The 19,128-nt window shown below is 43.3% G+C and overlaps 1 protein-coding gene across 5 annotated transcripts in view; it reads left to right on the top strand.

Annotated features, from left to right (window-relative positions):
- LOC117431353 (C-Jun-amino-terminal kinase-interacting protein 3) overlaps nt 1–19,128 on the top strand; it is a 217,073-nt gene that overhangs the window by 137,687 nt on the left and 60,258 nt on the right. For all 5 annotated transcript variants that reach the window (XM_058996000.1, XM_058996001.1, XM_034052192.3 and 2 more), the window contains 7 exons: nt 594–720; nt 4,240–4,290; nt 4,806–4,901; nt 9,602–9,766; nt 11,122–11,287; nt 13,775–13,963; nt 14,401–14,581. In XM_058996000.1, coding sequence (XP_058851983.1) covers nt 594–720; nt 4,240–4,290; nt 4,806–4,901; nt 9,602–9,766; nt 11,122–11,287; nt 13,775–13,963; nt 14,401–14,581 — 975 coding nt within the window. The remainder of the gene's footprint in view (nt 1–593; nt 721–4,239; nt 4,291–4,805; nt 4,902–9,601; nt 9,767–11,121; nt 11,288–13,774; nt 13,964–14,400; nt 14,582–19,128) is intronic.

Below are 19,128 nucleotides of genomic sequence, written 5' to 3'. Positions count from 1 at the left end.
ATTCCATTCAGATCATGTGACAATGTGACCTTTCAACTGCTCCTGCCACCCTCCCTTATTCTGTATTTGTGAGGGCTGACAGAGTCGATTACATTGTGATTTGAATGGAATGATGAAGGCTATTCAGTCCTGGCATTTAAGATTCCCCAGACAAGCTGAAAGCAGCTCAAAGCCAGATGAAAGCAGATTTTGAGAACAATGGTAATAACTCGATATTGGTGCAAAAGATTCACTCAGATGGATTGCATACAGTAAAAAAGCAATTCAAATAACATTGAAGCTGCGTACTCTTCACATCAAAGCAATCTGTGTGTGGCTACCTCGCTTGTGAAATCCCACAGTAACACTCGGGCCATAACTCAGTGCTGTCTCTGCGGCTGTAGAAACACTAAATCAGTTTAAAAAGTTAGGTGAACAGGACCTAGATGAGGCTGTTCATATTAAACACTAAATCAAAAGCTTCCTTTGCTGCTGTGGGATGTGCCTGCTGCCCTGTCCTGTAGCTGAGCTGTGTGGCTGATGTTGGTGCTGTTACTGCTCTCTCTCGTTTCTGAAAGTAGATTGGGCAGTAACAGTCTTGTGTCTCTCCTCAGCGACTGCGCACTGTCGGCCCGGCGAGAGCAGCGGCGTGAGCAGTACCGTCAGGTCCGAGAGCACATGCGCAGCGACGACGGGCTCATGCAGGCGTGCGGCTGGAGCCTGCCCCCGCGCTTCAAACAGGTACCACACTGGAATTCAAGTGGGACAGCATTCCGGTACCTTCACTGTGTCCCGGGCGCTCCTATTGCAGTGGTACATTTATAAACAATCTTTAATCACACATCATGGGTAAGAAGCAAAATTCTTGCAAGGGTCGCAGCGTATCCAGATTACACTCCCTCCTGAAACAATCACCAGCATTGCTGCAGGAGGAGCATGATCAGGACACACTGAGATGTTTAGAAGAAAAAAAATCTCTTTCTCCTGCCGAGTAAAAGTTGAAAAAAAAATGATGTGTGAATAAAAGTCTGTCAGAATAATCAAGACTATTTGAAACAAATGCAGCAGGATACAGCAGGTAAAGTAATGTGGTTCTCTCAACACTGCAGGGCTTCTAGAATTTTTATTATTGTCAAAACTTTTTTTTTTTTTTTTTTTTTTTTTTATCAGTTTGGCCATGGTCAAATTGATCAACATCATGGCTGAAGACATATATATATATATATATATATATATACACAGTGCCTATAGTAAGTATTGAAGTATTGGCCCCCCCTTGGACGTTTTCACAGTTTGTTGTGTTACAACCTGAAATCTTGATATATTTAAATGGGATTTTTTTCCTTTGATTTACACAACCTACCAACACTTTGAAGAGGCAAGATAATTTTTATTGTGAAACAACAGTTAATGAAAAATAAAAAAAAAACCCTGAAATGTCTTGGTTAGAAAAGTATTCACCCCCCTGAGTCAATACTTGGTAGAACCACCTTTGGCAGCAATTACAGCTGTGAGTCTTTTGGGGTAAGTCTCTACCAGGTTTGAACATCTGGATTGTGCAACATTTGCCCATTCTTCTTGTTCAAGCTCTGTCAGGTTGGATGGGGATCGTTGGTGGACAGCAATCTTCAAGTCTTGCCACAGATTTTCAATCGGATTCAAGTCCGGGCTTTGACTGGGCCTCTCTAGGACATTCACTTTCTTGTTTTTAAGCCACTCCAGTGTCACTTTGGCTGTGTGCTAGGGGTCATTGTCCTGCTGAAAGGTGAACCTCTGTGCCAGTCTTAGGTCTTTTGCAGACGGAAGCTGGTTTTCCTCAAGGATTTGCCTGTATTTAGCTCCATCCATTTTGCCCTCTACCCTGACAAACTTCCCAGTCCCTGCCAATGAAAAGCATCCCCATAGTATGATGCTGCCACCACCACCATGCTTCACAGTAGGGATGGTGTTACCTGGGTGATGTGCTGTGTTGGGTTTGCGCCAGACATAACACTTTGCATTTAGGCCAAATAGTTCCATTTTTGTTTCATCGGACCACAGGATTTTTTGCCACATCTTTTCAGAGTCTCCCACGTGCCTTTTTGCAAATTCCAAGCGGGATTTTACATGGGCTTTTTTCAGAAATGGCTTCCTTCTTGCCACTCTTCCATACAGGCCAGATCTGTGGAGTACCTGAGCTATGTTGACACATGGACAGTTTCTTCCATCTCAGCCATGGAACGCTGTAGGTCTTTCAGAGTTGTCATTGGCCTCTTGCTGGCTTCTCTGACCAATGCCCTTCTTACCCGGCTGCTCAGTTTGGGAGGACGTCCTGCTCTAAGCAGATTCTGGGTGGTGCCGTATGCCTTCTTCTTAATGATCGACTTGACTGTGCTCCAAGGGATATTCAATGCCTTTGAAATCTTTTTATACCCCTCCCCTGATCTGTGCCTTTCCACAACTTTATCCCGGAGTTGTTTTGAAAGCTCCTTGGTCTTCATGGTAGTGTCTTTGCTTTGAATGCACTATCCAACTGTGGGACCTTACAGAGACAGGTGTATTTAATCTGAAATCATGTCAACCACTTTTATTGCACACAGATGGACTCCATTTAACTTATTGTGTGAATTCTGAAGGCAGTTGGTTGCACCTGAGACATTTAGGATTGTCATAGCAAAGGGGGTGAATACTTATCTAATGAAGACTTTTCATCAGGTTTTTATTTTTAATTGATTTGTTTTTTCACCCACCCATTTTTTTCACACATTGAAAGTGTTGAGTAGGTTGTGTTTATCAAAGGGAAAAAATTCCCATTTAAATGCATTAAGATTTCAGGTTGTAACACAACAAACTGTGAAAACGTCCAAGGGTGGTGAATACTTACTATAGGCACTGTATACTATATATATATATATTTTATAAATAATTTTTTTTTTTGGTCGTTATTTTAGAGAAAGGGAAACTGATAGTTGTGTTAATGTAATTGTACCTAACAAAATCATTCCGTAAACCTTACACAATTTTGCACTTCCATTAGCTACCAAATACTCAACTTTTTGATAACATTTCAAGTTTGAACTCTATTAAAATTATTGTTGCTGACAACATAAGTTCCATTTTCTCTGCCATGCACATCTATTCATGATATAGGTCTCAAATGTGCAGTTTTGAAAGAAACACATGTTGTATCAAAACATGATATCGGATACTATGCCTTATTCTCAGGATATCTGGTTACTTCCTGGGTCATTTAACATCAGCAGTGTCTTCTGAGTCATGTCACTGACAGGGCTGGAGACACCCTCCAGGTAAAATCACCAAGGAAGTTCAATACTAGCTGAAAGCATAGCCTGCAACGAAGTTTAGTACCAGAGATCATATTTCAAAATGAAATACATGTTTGCTGTGACATGGGTTTCATTCAAAATGGTTTAAAATAAGCTCTATGTAGCTAATGGAGGTGCAGAACAGGTGTGATTTATGGCATTATTCTGTGAGCTACAAGTTCTAACCAAGGCTTTAAAATAAACAGCAGGTATTACAGTATCCACACTACAAGTAAACCACACAAAATAATAATATGGTTTAATTAGACCTGCACGCAAGACTACCTCAAGTACACTATAGAGACACTCAGTGTGGATGCTATTGTAGCAGTTCAACTATTTTCAATCACTAGTCTAATTTAAAACGTGTGGACTGGACCTTATTGGCAACTTTTCATATATTGAATATCTTGGGTTTTGTTGTTTTGTCTTTTTCTATTTATTGCACTGAGAACAAATCAAATTATGAGTCAAATTATATTTAAGTTTCTTTTTGTATTACTATATATTCAACAATAGTTATGTTTGCAAATTTTCAGAAAAGAATACAACAATTTTAATGCTATAAGCCTAGCCATTTAGAACAATTTAATTGATCATTTTAATTGAAATGCTGTGCCCTGCAACTAGTTCCAGATTTATTTTGCATTTGCAGTTGCTTCAAAATGAATCTGTTGTGTTATGTTTGAAAATCTATATGAAAACAGCAAGCACAAACAACAGCACAGTAACAAGGGGCCTTGGGATAATGTTGCAAATAAGACTGCTCTTCAATGTTGAGTTTATTCAGGTTTTACCAGAGTATTGGTGTAAGCTATACGTTTTTCTCAATGTCTTCACATTGTTTTTCTGTCGATTTGACCTGTAAGAATATATGACACTATTGGTGTGAGAGGGGTTTCCTGCCAGGGTCTGTGGAGCCACTGATAAGTCACTCTCATTTGAATTTCTACAGACAGGCCCACCGGCAGAGCACTCGCAGGAGGGGCCACAGAAGAAACGGCAGGCAAGTTGGGATTCCAGGTTACAGCACGCCGCTGATGCCACAGTGACTGGGAATTGTGTTGAGAAGAATCAGATACTGGAGGGACAATCAAATAGTAACCAAGAGACTCAAGCTAGAAAAAGCACCCAGGCCCTTAGTTCTGACAGCAGGGATTGCAAGGGGACCGTTTATCTCCCCAGTGAAAACCAAGCAAACACCTCTGAGAGCAGAGATTCCTTCACCCTAGTGGAGTATCACATACCAGGTTTTAAAAATATATAGGGACCGTGACATGGGAAGTGGAATTCTTCTGATAGCTTTAATCATTTTAAGCCATTACTGTTTGATGGTCTAGAAAGCTGGTCCTAATAGAGTGAGGCTTTCAGATTGAAAGGGACTGACAGAGGCAGTGAGGGTATTATTATTGCTGAACTGGTTGTTTAGAAACTAAGTATGCAAATGTTTGCAAGCATTATCCGAAACGTTTGTGTACTTGATTGTGTCCCTGCGCCCTCCCTGTCTCTCTTACCTTGCAGCTGAGCCCCAACGGAGGTCAAGAGGACAACCGCATGAAGAACGTGCCTGTGCCAGTGTACTGTCGCCCCCTAGTGGAGAAGGACCCAACCAGAAAGGTACAGAACCCAGCATATAAACCTCAGATGCACACTCAGCTTGTGGCCTATACCAACCTGACTGGCTGTATTTCAGGTTTCTTTCTGTTCCACTAGGAATGCCGTGATATGAAGATTCTATATTACGATATTCTTGACAGAATATATTACGCAAAGATTATGTATAAATGTTTTTACAGAAATGTTTCCCATAGTAATAGCATAGTGTAACAAATCCCAGAGAGGTATGGTAAAGAAAATTAAAAAACAGGGCAAAAATGGGAAAATTGCATTTACATTTTATAGGGGATCTGCTAGAGAAAAATACAAATACTAGTTTACAGTTCCCTATCAAGTACGAAATGTAACCATTACCGTATGGGTGTTTACCTGCTAACCTGAATAGATATGTCAAAGTTGCGCACATTGCCTGTGATGCAGTCATGCCCACCTCCGAAGTTATATAAGGACTGCCTGCACAGATGACAGCATCATTTTTCCTTTCAGAGAACTGAAACCTGATGGGAGAGCCATAGACAGATGAGTACTTGTTAATTTTATCTGCGTATTTACATGCTATTTAATGTGATAATTATTGACTTGTATTAGTTTACTAATTACACAGCCAGTTGTTTGTTACGTCCCGCAGCGGCCTTGGTCCATCCCAATAGCATACCGTCTTGACACGTTGCAAAGTCAGCAAACCGTGGTACCATCCCTGGTCCAGTACCAGAGGACCTGACCCGCCCCGTTGCCTTGCTGTACAGCGGTGTTGCTGCTTGAGCAGACTGAGGCAGCAGTTATACAGTACTGTACACTGCGTTGTTTCCTGCATCTTGCCTGGGTTTTATCCCTGTGATTTATGCAAGGCCAGTCTGCCAGTTGAGGATAAGCACAGCAGGTGTTCTTCCTGCCTGGGGCTGGAGCAGGCCAGACAGACACTCACTGACCGCAGTTTCTGTGAGTTTTGTGCCAGTTTCTCTAAGCGCATGCTGGAGAAGTGTGTGTCTCACAGCTCTACAGAGTGCTCAGTGTCCATGTGACAGGGATGGCTGAGGTGGTGACGTCAGGCCAGAAGCCACTGCGGCATTATTTTTATTTTCCAACAAAAATAAGATAAATATTTAAGCAAAACACACAGCTCATAGAGTTTAAATAAAACTAATCTCAAATACAAAATACAACAAAACCCAGGCCAGGCTAGGCAATCGCCTTCACTGATCCTATACTGTTTTGTTTTTTACTTTCGTTTGTTTTTCTCCTCTCTCACTCCTGTTCCTCCTCTTGAACATCCACCCCGAGCGTAGAGAGCTGCAGGCTTTTATACAGGTGACCATCTCCCGATTAGCAGCAATGAATCAGTGAATTAACTCGGGAGATGGTCACCTTCTGCACAAGGTTTTTTTGCTGCCAAACAATAACAAAACATCATATTTTAAATACAAAACAAAATACATTCAAATCAAACAAAAGCAAAACACACAGATTTTCGCTGGCATATTCATACATTATAAATTATAATAATAATAATAATAATAATAATAATAATAATAATAATAATAATAATAATAATACAAAACATATACAAGCAGAGCTTTGCCCTGCCCCCTGAAATAGTGTGCAGGGCTTTCTCCTGCTGCATTGCTACAGTCCTTTACACCAGGGCAGCGTGCTTCCCCATCACCCTATGTTGAAGAGGTGGCTGCACCCTCTCCACACTCTGGGCAGCTGTTTCCCATCAGGGAACGGTGCTTGCAGAGCTGCTGCCCCCCCCATCCCCGTCCCAGCTCATACCCTCGCAGACAGCCTATTTGGGAGTGGACCTCGACTCCAGGTCCATGCTGTCCACTCTGTCGGACGAGCCCTTACTTTGGGTCTCCTGAGCACGGTTCAGCAGCAGGGTTTTTCAGCCCGTGTTGAACCGTGACCACCACTGTCTGAAGGCGCTTTCTTGGTGGACACAGCCTGCCCATCTACATCTTGGCGTAGCACTGGGCAGTGTCACCAGAAGGGAGATCATCACCACGGACACGTCCAGCCTCAGCTGGGGCACTGTGTGAAATGGCAGCGGGGCAAGGGGAGTGTTGAAACCCCCTTGGCAGGGTCTCCATATAAATTTTTTGGAGCTACAGGCAGTTTGCCAGGCCTTGCAGAACTTTTTGCAGGAGGTTCAAGGGAGACATGTGCTTGTCCGTATGGACAAAACTACCATGGTGGCTTATATAAACCACCAGGATCACCTCAGGTCTCCCAGTCTTCATCGCAGAACCCACAGGATTTTGCTGTGGGCACACGTGAACCTCCTCTCACTGCGGGCAGGTGAGCCTCATTTGAGAGAGGTTCGGGAGAGCAGCGATAGATCTCTTTGCCTCCCAGGAATCAACCCGCTGTCCCCTTTAGTTCTCCATAGCAGGAGCCGGGGACCCGCTTGGTGTGCCAATAGATGCCTTGGCACACCAACTGTTATATGCCTTCCCACCGCTCTCCCTGCTCCCGCTGTGTCTGGAGAAAATCAGACAGGACTGGGCCGGGGTGCTATTAGTAGCCCCTTATTGGCCCAGGAGACTGGTTTTCAGCCCTGATGCAGCTCCTGAGCAGCCAGCAGTGGAGATGGCCCAAGCACCGCGACCTGCTCAGTCAGGTGCGGGGGACTTTATAGTATCCCGACCCGTCGAGCCTGCAGCTCTGAGTTTGGCCCGTGCATTTGAGCCATCTGGGTCTGTCCAATAGGGTCATTGACACCCTGCAAAATGCCAGAGCAGCGTCCACTCACTCCCAGTGTGGGTACAAGTGGGGTGTCTTTCAGACATGGTGCCAGCCTTGGAGTTTTGACCACACAACCTGTCCCATGGCAGTTTTTCTGCAATTTTTGTAGGACCAGTTTGACGAGGGGAAATCCCCATCCATGTTAAAGGTCTATCTGGCAGCCATTTCAGTTGCCATGTCAAAATTGACTCACTTCCTGTCGGAGCAATTTTTAAAAGGAGCTCCGTGGCTTCGGCCGCCTATGAAAGATATTGTTCCTCGCTGGAGACTTAACGTGGTGCTTGATGCACTCATGAAACCTACATTTGAGCCCCTGCATTCAGCTTAGCTGAAATTTTTATTGCTTAAAGCGGCTTTAAGAGATGCAGGATTTTCAATTGTGAAAGCGGGTTTAATTTTTGCAGAAGCCAAGAAAGGTTTTATACTTCGTACCAATCCTGCTGAAAACAGAGAAACATTCAACCAGCCTGTGGAGGTTTTCCATCCACCTCCTTTCCAGTCTGACAAGGAGCGGCAAGGGAAGTAATGTTAAAACTTTACAATGCATTAATAAGACCTCACCTAGAATATTGTGTTCAGTTCTGGTCATCTCATTACAAAAAGGATATTGCTGCTCTAGAAAGAGTGCAAAGAAGAGCAACCATAATTATCCTGGGTTTAAAAGGCATGTCGTATGCAGACAGGCTAAAAGAATTGAATCTATTCAGTCTTGAACAAAGAAGACTACGCTGCGATCTGATTCAAACATTCAAAATCCTAAAAGGTATAGACAATGTCGACCCAGGGGACTCGGATATATTGTGAAAAGTGTTTAATTTAAATTAAGGGAAGTAATGTTAAAACTTTACAATGCATTATTATTATTATTATTATTATTATTATTATTATTATTATTATTATTATTATTATTATTATTATTTATTTCTAAGCAGAAAGAGTGCAAAGAAGAGCTTCCAGAATTATTCTGGGTTTAAAAGGCATGTCATATGCAGACAGACTAAAATATTTGAATCTATTCAATCTTGAACAAAGAAGACTACACAGCGATCTGATTCAAGCATTCAAAATTCTAAAAGGTATGGCTCCCGAGTGGCGCATCCAGTAAAGGTGCTCCGTGTGGAGTGCAGGATGTGCCCTATAGTCTGGACATCGCGAGTTCGAGTTCAGGCTATTCCTTTGACAACTGAGGACTGGAGCTTCTAGGGGATGAGGGAGGGTTAGGTCGGCCAGGGTGTCCTCGGCTCACCGCACACCAGCGACCCCTGTAGTCTGGCCGGGCGACTGCAGGCTTGCCTGTAAGCTGCCCGAGAGCTGTGTGGTCCTCCGACGCTGTAGCTCTTGGGTGGCTGCATTGTGAGTCTGCAGTGTGAAAAAAAGCGGTCGGCTGACGGCACACGCTTCGGAGGACAGTAATGTTGTTGAAGCTGACACCCTGGGATCCTTCAAGAAACTGCTTGATGAGATTCTGGGATCAATAAGCTACTAACAACCAAGCAAGATGGGCCGAATGGCCTCCTCTCGTTTGTAAACTTTCTTATCTTCTTACGTTCTTATATGCCGTCGGGGGCAGACATGACTGCGTCACAGGCACTGCGTGCAGCTTTGATATAATTTCATTCAGGTTCGGGGTCTTTAGCAGGTAAACACTGATACAGTAATGGTTACATTTGTATTTCAGGGAACCAAGGTTATGATAATAATGTTTTCCAGCTTTAGTAATTTAAATTTTTTTTAAAAATTGTATAAATTAGCACAAAATGCATATTGTCTATACTGGAATGGTTGAGAATGATAGGGAGCACACATAAAAGGATATGAAACAGGTAAGAAATTTAAATATTATGAAAATGTAAATGATTTGAAGGCTCTCTTAAGATAGGCTGGTCACTGCACAGGAGTTGTATCTCTTGAGTTGTATCTCTTGTGTCTGAGCTGGCTCTGTGTCCTCTCTGTAGCTGTGGTGTGCTGCTGGAGTGGACCTGACAGGCTGGAGGCATGCTGAGGAGAGTGTGGTCAACGGGCTGAAGACATTGTCCAGCAGCTCTGACCCACTGACCGGGGAGGGAGAGGGGGAGGGGGAGGAGAGCAGGAGCAACCACAGCTCTCCTGAGAAGAAGAAGGTAATACGTCACTAATACACATCATCACCAGAATAATTGGAATGAATTGGCATCTCAGACCATTAAATTGAATGGAAAAGGAAGGGCTGGACGTGAACTGCAAACCATACAGTTCAAAAGACAAACGTCTTGCCATTCAACTAAAGAGCAAGCTGTGTGATCGAGCTTTTCCAGGAGCTTGCAAACAGCTTGAACACACCCAGTCCATGACAGCTAGCACTGACTGTTAAAGTGCTGGATGAGCTAGTAGGTGACGAGTACACCTGCCTAGAGCTCTTCAACACTGCAGTCCTGCATGGGCACACAGGCGGGGCAAAGGGGCCCCTGCGCTGACTCTCGAAGAGCTATCATTCCCATGATGAAGGGGCCCCTGTGCTGACTCTCGAAGAGCTATCATTCCCATGATGAAGGGCCCCTGTGCTGACTCTCAAAGAGCTATCATTCCCATGATGAAGGGGCCCCTGCGTTGACTCTCAAAGAGCTATCATTCCCATGATGAAGGGGCCCCTGTGCTGACTCTCGAAGAGCTATCATTCCCATGATGAAGGGGCCCCTGTGCTGACTCTCGAAGAGCTATCATTCCCATGATGAGGGCCCCTTGCTGGCTCTCAAAGAGCTATCATTCCCATGATGAGGGCCCCTTGCTGGCTCTCGAAGAGCTATCATTCCAATGACGAAGGGACTTTGGGACTTCAGGGGGAGGTGAAGGATAACTTTCCTTTGGGGTCCCAAATGGGAGTCATACATGTTCCCTTAATTGTGTATCCATCTGTATTTGATGAAAAAGGTGACTGTATTACTATGTGTCTGCTTTTCACAAGAAGGTGCAGATGCAGCGCTAGAGTTAACTCTAGGGGGAGGTGTGTGACAGGCTGGAAACCCCTCACTTGTAAACATTGTTTACTACCCGTTAATAGTATTTGAGCTCACCAGGCTCCTGGCCCTTACAGTATGTTGCTTTCTGGCAGGTGTATGAAGTTCAAGGTGAAAGTGGTTGGTTCATGCTGTCTGATGGTGTGTTGCTTCCTGGCAGGTGAAGGGAGTTCAAGGTGAAAGTGGTTGGTTCATGCTGTCTGATGGTGTGTTGCTCCCTGGCAGGTGTATGAAGTTTGTGAAAGTGATTGGTTTATTTTGTCTGATGGTGTGTTGCTCCCTGGCAGGTGAAGGGAGTTCAAGGTGAAAGTGGTTAGTTCATGCTGTCTGATGGTGTGTTGCTTCCTGGCAGGTGTATGAAGTTCAAGGTGAAAGTGGTTGGTTTATTTTGTCTGATGGTGTGTTGCTCCCTGGCAGGTGAAGGGAGTTCAAGGTGAAAGTGGTTGGTTCATGCTGTCTGATGGTTTGTTGCTTCCTGGCAGGTGAAGGAAGGTCCCGAGACAGACGCCCTGTCCAGTCGGGTGTGGATCCTCACCAGCACACACTCCGCCAGCAAGGTGGTGATCATTGACGCCAACCAGCCTGGCTCACTGGTGGATCAGTTCAACGTGTGCAACGCCCATGTGCTGTGCATCTCCAGTGTGCCAGGTAGGAGAGCTCCAAAACAGTCACTGAAGGACAATGAAGGGCATTGTCAATGAGCAGCCGGACAAAACTACAACTACACACAGCTAACAAAATAATTCCACTAAATCTCATCTCATATGTATTGCCATCACTTCGGAGATCTCACATTTTCCTAATGAAGGAGGCACAATTGTGATAAATGTGGATTTGATTTTGAATGGTATTTTCTTCAGAGCATTCATAATCAATAAAACTGGCGAAGGTCTCTTGCACTCTTTTCCATGCTGCGCTTCCTGCTAAAGGAACGCCTCCGACACACATGAGCTGCTTCTGGGAGTTTGAAACTCTTCCGGAGCAAATTTTTTAAAATGTTTTTTTCAAATTGTCATTGTTTGCCATTTATTTTCTTTAAAATAATTCAAACTCTCAGAAGCCAGACGCATTGGCTCACATTTGAGTACCGATCCCTGCTTTTCCTGCGACTGACATGTTTTCAGTGTCGATTTAATTCCTTCGTGTGACTTTACAAGGTTTACCAGAAGTATAGCAAATTGTTAAGGTCTGGAACCAACTCCCCAGTAATGTTGTTGAAGCTGACACCCTGGGATCCTTCAAGAAGCTGCTTGATGAGATTCTAGGATCAATAAGCTACTAACAACCAAACGAGCAAGATGGGCCGAATGGCCTCCTCTCGTTTGAAAACTTTCTTATGTTCTTATGTACAGCATTGAAGTATCTCCAATGAGTGTTTGATAAATATTCTTCTCTGACAGCTTCAGATAATACTGTTAAAAAAATCGAAACCTTTACAATACATAGGAAAATCTGAAACTAACAAAATCATATATTAGGTAGCATTACTGTAATTACTTTGCTAGCATCATGAGTCTTGTTTTCAGAATATTTATCATATGTAAGGCTTTGACTCTCTGTAGTATGTAAACTGAACTGCAGCTTGTATTAGTGCTTGGACTGGGACTTAAAATCGGTCCTGGCATTTTAAAGTGCACGGCCCACATTGAGACTGTGATGATACTTAATAAGAATAAAATGCGCAATTTGCTTCTGACAGAGAATTACATAAATTTCAATTACTGAACTAAAAACAGGCTATCTTGTGACAGGACTGTTTTACTGTTTGCTGTAAATATACATAAACCACAGGAGACCTACAGACATATTTGGAATACAGTGTACAATGGGTTTGTACACTGTATTATTATTGGAGACATTTAGGAGGTAATATCCAAGGTAATGTTAACACGCTTTTATATGCAAGACAGAGATGCCAAGGGTTGGCTGTCCTAAAGAGTGAGATTCACAGCCCCAGAGAGTGAGATTCACAGCCCCAAAGAGAGAGATTCACAGCCCCAAAGAGAGAGATTCACAGCCCCAAAGAGAGAGATTCACAGCCCCAAAGAGAGAGATTCACAGCCCCAAAGAGTGAGATTCACAGCCCCAAAGAGTGAGATTCAAGGCCAAAAAGAGACTGTCCAGGTGGTGTGTTAGGTTATTGCTTAAGACAGGGACTTTGGTCCTTGTGCTGCACTGTTGCGATGTACCCTGGCGGGGTACGCAGGCAGCTAGAATGGAAACAAACTGAAGTTTCCTATAGTAAAGCATAGTGAAAGCATGGAAAAGCATAGGTAAGCACTGTTAAGTCCAGATACATATGGTAAATTATATTAAAAAAACAAGACCAACCATAGTATGGTAAATGCATGTATAACCATATAATTCCTGTATTGATGTGTGTGTGTGTGTGTTCCTGTATTGATGTGTGTGTGTGTGTGTGTGTGTGTGTGTTCCTGTATTGATGTGTGTGTGTGTGTGTTCCTGTATTGATGTGTGTGTGTGTGTGTGTTCCTGTATTGGTGTGTGTGTGTGTGTGTGTGTTCCTGTATTCATGTGTGTTCCTGTATTGATGTTTGTGTGTGTGTGTGTGTGTGTGTGTGTGTGTGTGTGGTGTGTGTTCCTGTATTAATGTGTGTGTGTGTTCCTGTATTGATGTGTGTGTGGTGTGTATTCTTGTATTGTGTGTGTGTGTGTGTGTGTGTGTGTGTGTGTTCCTGTATTGATGTGTGTGTTCCTGTATTGATGTGTGTTCCTGTATTGATGCATGTGTGTTCCTGTATTGATGTGTGTGTGTGTGTGTGTTCCTGTATTGATGTTTGTGTGTGGTGTGTTCCTGTATTGATGCATGTGTGTGTGTTCCTGTATTGATGTTTGTGTGTGGTGTGTTCCTGTATTGATGCGTGTGTGTTCCTGTATTGATGTGTGTGTGTGTGTGTGTGTGTGTGTTCCTGTATTGATGTGTGTGTGTGTGTGTTCCTGTATTGATGTTTGTGTGTGGTGTGTTCCTGTATTGATGCATGTGTGTGTTCCTGTATTGATGTGTGTGTGTGTGTGTGTGTGTGTGTGTGTGTGTGTGTGTGTGTGTGTGCGTGTTCCTGTATTGATGCGTGTGTGTGTGTGTTCCTGTATTGATGCGTGTGTGTTCCTGTGCAGCGGCCAGCGACAGTGACTACCCGGCTGGAGAGATCTTCCTGGACCCAGGTGAGGGCGGCTCGGAGGAGGCAGGCGGGGTGGAGGGCATGCTGGCCGGGATCACCCTGGTGGGCTGTGCCACCCGCTGCAGTGTCGTCCGCAGCAACTGCTCCTCGCGCACAGACACACCCATACTGGACAAGGGCCAGGGTATGTACCAGGCAGCCACAATACCAACCAGAGCAGGGCTAACCATAATTGCGGAGAATCGTTGCACCACCTTGGAAAAAGGCATTAGTGTTGCACTTGTTTGGTTAACATGAGGGTGAAGCTATCCCCACCCTTTCAATGGCATTTAACTACCTGTCATTAACCACCCAGCTGCCCTGTGTTTCTTTAAAAACTGCACATTTGAGAGTAATGGAAGTGTAAGAAGGTCAGATTTATAGAATTATTTTGATATAATTGGTATGGATGTTAAGATAAAACTATAAGAGAAACTGTAAGACAAATAGAGCGTTTTGGCTAGGCCTTCTTCAGTGGACCAAGTTGATTTTATGACAATTAATAGCAAAACAATAAATGACAATATCATGCTTTGAAGGGAGTTCATTGTTACCCCATGGCAGTATCCTCTCCCCCTGTAGCTCCGATCAGCAGCAGCAAAATCAACCTGTCCCAGTCTGCAGAGGAAGCTACTGAAGCTACAGAGGTGTCGGAGCCAACAGCCAGCGAGACGGTGCCGGTGTCAGCACGGCCCGGTCCATTCACAGAGCACGTCTTCACTGACCCGGAGTCAGCCAGGCCAGGGGCCAGCGGGCAGGGCAGGTAGGGAGAGCTCCACACTGTGTGTGGGTGTAGGGAGAGCTCCATGTTGTGTGGGTGTAGGGAGAGCTCCATGTTGTGTGGGTGTAGGTAACGCTCCACGTTGTGTGTGGGTGTGGGGGCTCTCCACACTGTGTGGGTGTAAGGAAAGCCCCAGACTGAGTGTGGGCATAGGGAGAGCGCCACATTGAGTATTGGCATAGGGAGAGCACCACACTGTGTGTGGGTGTAGGGAGAGCTCCACATTGTGTGTGGGTGTAGGTAACACTCCACACTGTGTGGGTGTAGGGAGAGCTCCACACTGTGTGTGGGTGTAGGGAGAGCTCCACACTGTGTGTGGGTGTAGGGAGAGCTCCACACTGTGTGTGGGTGTAGGGAGAGCTCCACACTGTGTGTGGGTGTAGGGAGAGCTCCACACTGTGTGTGGGTGTAGGTAACGCTCCACACTGTGTGGGTGTAGGGAGAGCTCCACACTGTGTGTGGGTGTAGGGAGAGCTCCACACTGTGTGGGGATGTAGGTAACATTCCACACTGTGTGTGGTTGTAGGGAGAGCTCCACACTGTGTGTGGGTGTAGGTAACGCTCCACACTGTGTGTGGGTGTAGGGAGAGCTCCACACTGTGTGTGGGTGTTGTGAGAGCTCCACACTGTGTGGGGGTAGGGAGAGAATTGTTTTTCCTACAAGGACTCAAACTCCCAGAAGCAGCTTACGTGTGTCGGATGCGTTCCTTCAGCAGGAAGTGCAGCATGGCAAGGAGTGTAAGAGAAAGTTTTATTGTTTATGAATGCTATGAAGAAAATACCATTAAAAATCAAATACTTGTTTAACAGAAAGTGTGTCTCCTTCATATAGGAAAATGTGAAATCTACAGAAGTGATGTTAATACATATTAGACACGATTTGCTGGAATTATTTTAAGAACATAAGAACATAAGAAAGTTTACTAACGAGAGGAGGCCATTCAGCCCATCTTGCTTGTTTGGTTGTTAGTAGCTTATTGATCCCAGAATCTCATCAAGCAGCTTCTTGAAGGATCCCAGGGTGTCAGCTTCAACATTACTGGGGAGTTGGTTCCAGACCCTGACAATTCTCTGTGTAAAAAAGTGCCTCCTATTTTCTGTTCTGAATGCCCCTTTTATCTAATCTCCATTTGTGACCCCTGGTCCTTGTTTCTTTTTTCAGGTTGAAAAAGTCCCCTGGGTTGACATTGTCAATACCTTTTAGGATTTTGAATGTTTGAATCAGATCGCCGTGTAGTCTTCTTTGTTCAAGACTGAATAGATTCAATTCTTTTAGCCTGTCTGCATACGACATGCCTTTTAAACCCGGGATAATTCTGGTTGCTCTTCTTTGCACTCTTTCTAGAGCAGCAATATCCTTTTTGTAACGAGTTGACCAGAACCAAACACAATATTCTAGGTGAGGTCTTACTAATGCATTGTAGAGTTTTAACATTACTCCCCTTGATTTAAATTCATCACTTCTCACAATATATCCAAGCATCTTGTTGGCCTCTTTTATAGCTTCCCCACATTGTCAAGATGAAGACATTTCTGAGTCAACATAAACTCCTAGGTCTTTTTCATAGTTCCCTTCTTCAATTTCAGTATCTCCCATGTGATATTTATAATGCACATTTTTATTGCCTGCGTGCAATACTTTACACTTTTCTCTATTAAATGTCATTTGCCATGTGTCTGCCCAGTTCTGAATGCTGTCTAGATCATTTTGAATGACCTTTGCTGCTGCAACAGTGTTTGCCACTCCTCCTATTTTTGTGTCGTCTGCAAATTTAACAAGTTTGCTTACTATACCAGAATCTAAATTATTAATGTAGATTAGGAATAGCAGAGGACCTAATACTGATCCCTGTGGTACACCACTGGGTACCTCGCTCCATTTTGAGGTTTCTCCTCTAATCAGTACTTTCTGTTTTCTACATGTTAACCACTCCCTAATCCCTGTGCATGCATTTCCTTGAATCCCTACTGCATTCAGTTTGAAAATTAATCTTTTATGCGGGACTTTGTCAAAAGCTTTCTGGAAATCTAAATAAACCATGTTGTATGCTTTGCAATTATCCATTGTCAATGTTGCATCCTCAAAAAAGTGAAGCAGGTTAGTTAGACAGGATCTCCCTTTCCTAAAACCATGCTGACTGTCTCCCAGGATATTGTTACCATTATTGTGTCAAGAGACTGTTGCATGATCTTGATTAGCGATTTGTAAATAACTTCTTTCATTTCTTTGAGTACTATTGGGAGGATCTCATCCGACCCAGGGGATTTGTTTATTTAAGAGCTCCTAGTCCCTTTAACACTTCTGCCTCTGTTATGCTAAAGTTATTTAAAATTGGATAGGAACAGGTCGACATGTCGGGCATGTTGTCCGTGTCCTCCTTTGTAAAAACTTGTGAAAAGTAATCATTTTATATATTTGTTATTTTTTTTTCTTCATCTATGATTTTGCCATTTGTGTCTCTTAGACATTTAACCTCCTCTTTGAATGTTCTCTTGCTGTTATAATATTGGAAAAACATTTTGGAATTGGTTTTAACCCCCTTAGCAATATTGATTTCTATCTCTCTCTTGGCCTTTCTAACTTCCTTTTTGACTTGTGTTTGCAGTTCCAAGTACTCTTTCTATGTACTTGGTTTTTGGTCCCTTTTAAACGCTCTGAAAAGTGCCTTTTTTCGCTGAATATTTTTTTTAATTGATCTATTAAACCATCTTGGCCATTTTGTTTTAGATTTAGATTTGTCTACTTTTGGGATGTAATTGTTTTGCGCCTCTAGTACTACATAAAAAACAGCTATCCTTTTTCTGCAGATGTTTTCTCTATTTTACTCCAATCTACTTCTGTTTGTCTCTGTTTCATACCTTCATAGTTTGCTTTTCTAAAATTGTAAACCTTGGCTTTAGTCATTACTTTTGGGGTTTTAAAAATACTTCAAATGAGACCATGTTGTTGTCTGAGTTTGCCAATGGCTCTCTGACCTCTGTTTTAGTTATTCTGTCTTTGTTATTTGAAAAGACTAAATCAAGGCATGCCTCCCCTCTAGTCGTGCCTTGACAAATTGCGTTAGGAAGCAGTCATTTGTCATTTCCACCATTTCAATTTCGTCCGTCGTGCTCCCCACTGGGTTCTCCCATTTTATACGGGGGAAGTTGAAATCCCCCATTAGTATGACTTCTCCTTTAGCTCTGTGTACTTGAAAGGGTCACTCTTAGCTGTAATAATACAGCAGCAATGCTGAGGTTAGGTTTTGGGGCAGCCTCTATTGAGGTAAGGGTTATGTTGGGCACACTGCAGGGAATGGATGTGCTTCATGACTGCTGAAGAGGGTGATAGGCTAGGCTACACCCAGTTGGAGAGGGGTGGGATTATTGAGTGCAGGCGCACATAGTGAGGTGCTGCAAATATATCAAGGGTTGGCAGCCAGTGTGGTGACTTCTAATAAAGTTAGAAGTTTCCCTTCATGCAGGTGGCCCTGGATGAGTCGGGACAATTTCCCTTTCAGGTGAAAATGCAAGACTATCTGAAAGCAAGACTTGCAAACAGAGATTTCTTTAACCTAGTGCAGTACCCGATATAATTTCTAAAACTTCAAAACTACCCATTTTAAAAATCTAGTGGATGTGTATGACATGGGAAATGCATGGGATTATTTGCTACAATCACTTGGTATTGTATCTGTACTTTAAGAGGTTAGACAGGGTTCTTATTGTCCCAGTCAGACAAAAAGGACGAAGGAAGACAAGCGTGGCTACAGGACCAAACTGTATGGGGAAACCACGGTATAGCTAGTAGGGATGTGCTTTTGGTACATTTTTATGAACATTTAAATGCTATGCAGGTGTCAGCATTTGAACCATATCTACATACACACACACACTCTCTCTTTATATTACATTCTGATATATACCGACAGCCCTGGTTAGTATTTCCCAAGCAAAGAACCCCTAAATAAGCAAGTAACATTTTAACATCGAAAGACTTAACTACAAAGTAAATATATATATATATATATATATATATATAGATAGATAGATAGATAGATATACATACTCGTCAAAGTATATATTGAAATGTTTCTATTTAAATGTCCTCTTCAATCAAACAATGGTTGTATTAAAGTTATCAGTAGTGGAGTGTAACAGGGCGAGCAGCCCTGTATATTGTTTATCTATTTTTAGATCGGGGTCTCCCCCTCCGCCCCTGTGCAGATTGTTTTGTTTGTTTATTTATATGACGGCGAGCGCCGTATGTTTTATTGTTTGTATTTTGACGGCGTAGCCGATTTGTTTTGTTTAGCGTGGATGGGTAGCCCCATCCACAACAATTAAAACTCGTGCAGAAGGTGGCCATCTCCCGAATTAATTAGGTGATTTAATTTGTTGCTAATCGGGAGATGGTCACCTGTTATAAAAAGCCTGCAGCTCTCTAGCTCGAGGTTGGTTGTCAGAAGGAGAGAGTGTGCGAGAGGAGTGACGGAGAAATGAGAGAAAGAAAGTAAACATAGGAACAGTGAAGGCAATCTGCCCAGCCT

Source organism: Acipenser ruthenus, chromosome 22, assembly GCF_902713425.1.
Source record: "Acipenser ruthenus chromosome 22, fAciRut3.2 maternal haplotype, whole genome shotgun sequence".
NCBI lineage: Eukaryota > Metazoa > Chordata > Actinopteri > Acipenseriformes > Acipenseridae > Acipenser > Acipenser ruthenus.
This window is presented reverse-complemented; position numbering and strand designations above follow the sequence as displayed.